We start from the raw sequence: 7,290 nt of genomic DNA on the forward strand, positions 1-7,290 counted from the left end.
GTCTCGCTCCAGTCCCTGATGAAGGTCCCATCTCCAGCATCCTTGTAGCCCCCTTCACACACTGGAAGCTGCTCTGAGGTCTCCTCACAGCTTCTCTTCTCCAGGCTGAACAGCCCCAATGTTCTCAGCCTGTCTTCATACAGGAGCTGCTGCAGCCCCTGATCATCCTTGTGGCCTCCTCTGGTCTTGCTCCAACAGCTCCATGTCCTTCTTACGCTGAGGACACCAGAACTGCTCCAAAGAAACAAGCCTTGGCCCAGGATTAAAACATAAATAGATGTGGTCTTTTGCAAAGCAATGCTTCTGTTTGCTGTTCAGCACTTGACCAAGCAAGCAGGAGCCTGCTTTTTTCCTGAAGCATGACCCACTGGCCTTCTGGAAGTAGGAGGCACTAGTGCAGGACAAAGCTACTTGAACTGCAAAACCAGTTGCTAGCGGGGATGGGACAGAAGCCCTTGCAGCCTCCCATGGCAGAACAACTCACCTGCCATTCATCTTCATCACTGTAGAGGGTGACAGGAATCTCCTGGGCATTGTAGAAATGCTTTGCTCTCTCGGTAGTCACCACCTTCACTTCAAGCTGATCGGAAAAGAAAGAGAAAGAAAGACCAGTGGTTAGACTTGAGGACAACCCTGTCGAGCTGGACTCAAGCCACAAAGCAGTTTCTCTGAGGAGCTTCCCCTGTTCACAGCTGAAAGGCCACCACAGGTATCTGTGGGAGCCAAAGGCTCATTTTAAGGCACCCTCAAACAGGCAGGCCAGCTCACATGTTCACATGGCCACTTCCTAGGAGGGACAGCAGAGAGGCCAGAGCAGGTCTGAATGAGATGCACCCTGCACAGAACTTCAAAGAGGCAGCAAGAAGCAGCAAACCAAAGCTCTGGGAAAAATGCCCTTTAATCTCTCAAACATGCCTGCCAAAGGGAGTAGGAGAGCATCTTGCCTCAGTGGGATCCATAACCACAGCACAGAGGACTGCCAAGGGGTGGTATTGCCTACAGGGCACTTGCAGGATCACTCTTCCCACACTTGGAGCCAAGAAGAAGCTCCATGCCAAGACAAAGCACAGTGCTGAGTGATCAAAAGAACTGCTGAGGGACAAGAAAGTGAGTGGGGCTCAGCACCAGCACCACCAAGCACCACCTCTGCCACGCAAGGCTTCACAAGAAAGAGGGGCTTTGCAAGACAGAGGAGCACTTCTTGGTCCTATGGACCATGCTGTGAACCTCTTTCTGACCCTTTTATGATGATCTCCTGGTGCCAGAGGTGGGGAAATGACTATGGACCACTGGATCCTGCTTTTTAAAACCAGGTTAGTTAGACTTGCTCCAGACAGGGGTAAAAATACCATAAACAAATCAGAGTTGTGTCTTCCAGCCTTCCTACCCCTCCTGTCAATGTAAGATGCTGGAAAGAGGAGAAACTCTCTGTAGGTATATTCACATTTCTGTGCAGCCAAACCAGCAAAGCAGTGGCTTCCACAAAGGAAAGGGTGAAAGTATATGAAGGTTCTCTCTGATACTGTAGATAAACCTGCCTGCCTTGTTGAAAGCCAGTGGAGCCTTCAGTTACACGATATATCTTGGGGATGTTGGTCAATGAGAAGCTCAATATGAAGCTGCTGGAGCAAGCCCAGAGAAGCTCACGAGGGTGATCAGGGGCTGGAGCAGCTCTGCTCTGGAGCCAGGCTGAGAGAGCTGGGCTGGTTCAGCCTGGAGAAGAGAAGGCTCCTGAAGGGGAGACCTTAGAGCAGCTCCAGGGCCTAAAGGGGCCTACAAGAAACATGGAGAGGGGCTTTGGACAAGGGATGGAGGGACAGGACAAGGCGAATGGCTTGAACCTGCCAGAGGGGAGATTGAGATGAGCTCTGAGGCAGAAGCTCTTCCCTGGGAGGGTGCTGAGGCGCTGGCACAGGGTGCCCAGAGAAGCTGTGGCGGCCCCATCCCTGGCAGTGTTCAAGGCCAGGTTGGACACAGGGGCTTGGAGCAACCTGCTCTAGTGGAAGGTGTCCCTGCCCATGGCAGGGGGTTGGGACTGGATGAGCTTTAAGGTCCCTTCAACACAAACCAGTCTGTGAAACCCTATCACATCCCTTGGAGTTTATTTGAGACACACTTCGGAGGTGCCAAGGTGCCCTATGACACGAGATCCTTTCACTTCCTCCTCAACAAGGGGGAAAAGGGGGTTTTCCCCAGTTTCTACATGTTCCATGACCTGCTCAAGGCTGTCACTCTGGTAAATGTCACAGGCAAATGTCACAGGCAGCTGCCTGCCCAATGCAGCCCACCGGAACTGCTCTGCACATAGCAGGTCAGTGTCGGAGTGGCTCTGCTTGTGCTGGTCACCTGTGGTGCAGGACATGCAACTGTACATCCACCTGCAATTCCTCCCAAGGTGTCCCTTCAAACAAGGGGTCAACACATGGAGGGAGCACTCTGAAAAGACTGGTAATGGGGAAGATGCCACAGGTAACAGTGGAAAAAGAACACTTTTCCTTGTTATTAGCCACTTTCAACCATTGTCTGCTCCTTCAAGCCGTTCACAGTGCAACTCACCACATGGTTCTATTGGCCCAGCAGAGAGATGGGGAGAAACCAGCCTCACCAGAACTCCTTCCCACTAAAACTCTTTGGCCTGAGGTACAAAACTGATGCAGCACTGTCTGCTCACTTGTGCTAAAACCCAGTGCCAAACCCCTCCAACCTCCAAGGAGCTATCTTCAGCAGCAGTGGTTGAAGTGACAACACATGTTAACCTATCTCCCCAACACTATCTATTTGACTGGGAATGGAGCAGGGTTGGTTATCTGCACCCTATGTGACTAGAACAACAGCTGGGAGCAGCTGGAAAATCCCAGCCTTAGCATATCAGTCATTTTTCCCACTTCCTGAAGAAAAGGGAATGGGAAAACACAGCTGCACACAACACTGGCATTTGGTGCTATATGTGGTTCTTTGCCTCTTCTAAATGTCTGCTCTTCTTCAAGCGAGCCTAACTTGGAATCACAGCTGCACTTCTAGTGCTTTTGAGTGTGAAGATCACATTCACAGCAAGCAAGGGTATGGTTTCCATGTTAACCTCAGCTCACAGGAAGCTCTTTGGAGCCAAGCAGTGACACCCACAGAGGTGCTAACGCTGCTCTGTGCCGGGCTGCGGGCCTCGCTGAGGTGTTAACCTCACAGTCTGCGAGATGCTATTTATCTGGAGTTTTTAAAGAGCAATGTGCAGCTTCAAGGGGCATGTCTGCTCTCTGAAATGGTAGCAGGAGGCCAGGTCTGGTCTACAAGTTGTCAGCGGGAATGTTTGGTAGTGGTAGTCTTGTTTTACAGCCAGGCAGAAGTTTCAGTTGGTACTACTCCATCTACCACATATTTTGTCACTTCAGTTGTGTCATTAGACAAAACCTAGACCAGAAATACCCTCTAAGGACAGATAAATCCCCCAAAGACACTCAGCTTTTCTTAAAAAGATCATTTCAGAACCATCTCCAGTCTTCAAAGCATAAGCCCAGGAAGAAGGAATTGGGCTACTGAGTTCAGCATCCAACCCACTACGAGCCAGAGCACAGAAGAGGGATGTTCAAGGACCTCAAGTGGTGGCAATTCCACCACTCTCCCAAGAAAGTTGCTTTCTTAGTTAAATATCCTCCCTAATGAAGGTTTTCTGCTGGGGTGAGCCACTCGTTCCCTTGTTCTGAGCAAATCCTTCAAGACCCTCCAGCTATGTTGGAAAGCTATCAGTGTTTTCGAGATCACTTAAGCCTACATAGCTTCTTCCTTCTGTTTACCTGGCATACCCTCTGTTTGCCTGTGGATATATCTCTGCTTAAACAGTAAAGCCAGTCTAGCCACACTCAAATTCCTTTACTGGAGAGAGTTTAGACTGGTTAGAGTTCTTCTACTTGGACTACTTAAGCTGATTCTCCACAATAAACCTGACTGCAGAAGTGTTCTCCTGTGCTCACCCAGCTTTGCTGGTGGCTGGTAGAGGATCCTCCTGTCACACATGTTTCTCTGTGGGATAAGGGGCTGTGTATGATTTCCCTTCATAACTTTCTCAGTTTTGACAGCAAAATCTTTACAGCCTGAGCTTCAGTAGCAACTGCTGCTGAAGAGAATGAGGAGCTCCTTTGGTAAATGGCACCTACAAGCTGGTGTACAGGTTACCTGGCAGGAGCACAATGAAATGATTTAAACCTCAAGGTCCAGATGACAGCCTGTAGCTTCAATAGCAACACATTTCCCCTGCACTTGCCTTTCTTTATGGCTAGCCAATGTCATTCTTGTCACTGTATTCCTGCCAGGCCACTCAAAAATTCCAGGCATCAGCCTGAGATGATGCATATGTGAGTGTAGCACAACCATGAGAGTTACCCACAGTGTCCCAAGGAGACCTGCTGGGCTGTGTCCCCACAACACCAGGTGCAAGGGGAATAACCTGAAAGGTGGAAGCTGCTGCTGCTGTCTGAATTTCCTCCATCTTCAAAGAGCTTAAAGAAAAGGCAGGCAGATAGAGTCACCTCCGCTATCACCCTCAAGGAGCTGTGAAAGTTTAAGGAGTGCCAAACCATGCTGCCAAGTTGTTCACCAAGGATCACTGTAGCCAAAACGTCAATTTAAACTCCAGTTTCAAGCCTCCAGCCACATCTCCTTCAGTACCAAACCCTTCCCCTGCTCCTGCCCTGCTTCCTTTTAAAGTTCTGTTCCATCAGTAAAGAAACTGGGGCAACAGACTTGTGCAGGACTGACCAAATTCCATGGAAAAGTCACACTGGCTCATCAGGCTTTAGGTCAGGCCTGGAAATCACAGCACAAGTGAGTAAATAAATCATTTAAATTAATAAATGAACTACCAGGAGCTGCTTGGTAGCAGCTTTCTGTGGCTCTCTTACTTCAGGCTACAACCTTTGGCCTCACTAATCACTTCAGGTCAAGTAATAAATTAACTGAGGCTGCTCTCTCCAACCCACAGTGCCAGCCCAAAAGCTCACTGCATCCTCAGCACCCTTCTGGCTTGGACATCAACAGCTCTCCAAGCCTGGATAGCCAACACCACCCAGATACATCAGTTAGTCAAGGATCACACCTCTTCTGACTCTGTGTTAGTGTATCTACAAGGTAAGGCCCCCCCAAATCGTCCTAAAGGAGATTCTTTGAACAATCTAACCAATACTCTGCATATGTAAGTGCAGCCTCGTGCTCCTGCCACTCTTTTACTGCTCCAAACCCATCTGCTCCACTTCTTAAACGCTAAAGGTTTTCTACGTTTTCCTCTAACTTTAGTCTACAGCCAAAGTTCACACATTTCCCTCCCTGATCTCAGTCGCTAGTGGCCTCTGCTGGACACCTCTGTTACTCCAGACAATAAACCCTTAGTAAAAACCAAGTGCAGGGGCAAACACAGCACCCTGTATTTGTTATTTCTGCCTTTACACGACCTGGCTGCCCTTTGCTGGTCAGCCAGCAGCGATCACCTTTGCAAGGTCCACACCTCACCTGTGGAAAATCACAATATCCTAATTAGGGATTTCCCATTCCAGAAACAATCACCTGTAGCTGTGGCCAGAGCCAATAATCCGACTGACAAAGACATTCCATCAAAAAACCCCCACTAAGGCAAGGACTTATTCAATCATTTCAGAGAGAATTAAGATGGGATGAACAACACCACTTTCATATTCCAGAATCCAAATGTCTGCGTATGGAAATACCCTGGAATAGTGACTGCTCTTTAAGCCTGATGTGAAGCTAAGTATAGAGGAAGTATGAAATGAGAGGAAAAAATACTGATCAATTTTTAAACCCAGGAGGAATCCTCCCCCAACACATTTTCAGAGGGCTCAAAGCCAGAAGGAATTTTCCATTCCATCAGAAGCCATACTGAGACAAGGAAGTACAAAATGAAATATAATCCTTTGTAAAATAAGAAAATTAAGTTTTAAGTAACTTTAAGTTTGGTGGCTTTGTACATAACAACAAAACTTTCCAAACCTAAAAAGCCCAATTAAAAGAGCATAAAAGGATCCTTGTATAAGATAAATCGTTGTAGCTGACAGTTTTAGGACCTTATGACCTTTGGACAAAATTTATTGTAACCAAAACAGGACTGTAGCTCAGGAGTATCTGAAACCAGCAGATGTTCAGGAGGTGCTGTAGCGAAGTTAACTGATAAGTAGAAGGACGAGGAGAAATCACTCACTTCTGTCAGTGGTGTTACCAAACTAATTAAGCTGGTGTAAGCATTTATCTACTGCGCATGCTTCAAAGACTTCCAGAACAAGGGTTCAAGGAACGGGCAAGTGATGAAGATCGTTGGAAGAAGTAAACGACCACCGAAGACCACTACCACGTTGTTATGCGCATGCGAAAATAGGCGTGGAATTATGTAAAACAGCTCTCGGACAACTAATGCATATGTATGACATCTATCGGAAATGTAATGAATATGTATGTTAAGCAACAATATAATCACGGTCTGTTTGATGGTTAAACGAGACACACATTAGGAGGAGATATCCCCTGTGTCTCCCAGCGCTGCAATAAAGAATACCTGCTTGTCAACTTAAACTTTGTTGGCGAGTTCTTAACGAGTTCTACAAATCAATACAATCCCTCCTCAAGAAGAGAAACAGGACAACACCAGCTTTACAGTACTCTACCAACAGCTTTACTCACCCCAGCGATCTTCAGCAATTCGGCGATGAGGAGGGGCAGCTTGAGGGCAGCCACACTTCCAGTCACACCCACCAGGACACGGTAGTTTCTCTGTGGCACGGAGGAGCTCTTCCCTGCAGGAATCCCTGTGTCTGGTGGCAGGGAGGGCTCCATGCTCCCATCAAACTCTGCAAGCACAGAAGAACAAAGACACTGATTAATGGAGCACAGCAGGGCTCTGAGGGCAAGCACCTAAGCCTGGGCTATGCAGGACCTGGAGTAACTCGGCCTGAGGATGAACACTCAGACTCTCATCCACAAAGCTTCCAAGCACCAGCAGAGCTTTAAGCATAGCTGAAGCCTCCTCATCTTCCTGTTTAATCCTCTCAGATACTGGTAAACACAAGGCTAAGACCCACATAGATAGACCACAAAAGCCTTCTGGAACACCCCAGAACAAAAGACACACTCTCACGTACTGAACGTGGTTCAGAATTCCCATTAAACACAGCCTGCACACTGCTGGGAAGACACACAGCCCCCATTAGAGGCAGCTTCCATTCACAATCTCTGGTGAGCAATAAATGCAGGGAGGCTTTTTAATAATGAAGAATTTGGGGCTGCCACGCTGATTAA

At 47.9% G+C, this 7,290-nt stretch overlaps 1 protein-coding gene across 1 annotated transcript in view; it reads right to left on the reverse strand.

Moving 5' to 3' along the window:
- The window catches only part of PPCDC (phosphopantothenoylcysteine decarboxylase), a 15,478-nt gene extending 8,650 nt beyond the window's left edge, over window positions 1-6,828 (reverse strand). Inside the window, exons 1-2 of the mRNA XM_010023677.1 lie at window positions 6,676-6,828; window positions 485-580 (exon numbers count right to left, since the gene is read on the reverse strand). Coding sequence (XP_010021979.1) covers window positions 485-580; window positions 6,676-6,828 — 249 coding nt within the window. The remainder of the gene's footprint in view (window positions 1-484; window positions 581-6,675) is intronic.
- Between the last annotated feature and the right edge of the window lie 462 nt (window positions 6,829-7,290).

The sequence above is a fragment of the Nestor notabilis genome, unplaced genomic scaffold, assembly GCF_000696875.1.
Source record: "Nestor notabilis isolate BGI_N333 unplaced genomic scaffold, ASM69687v1 scaffold16241, whole genome shotgun sequence".
NCBI classification, from domain to species: Eukaryota; Metazoa; Chordata; class Aves; order Psittaciformes; family Psittacidae; genus Nestor; species Nestor notabilis.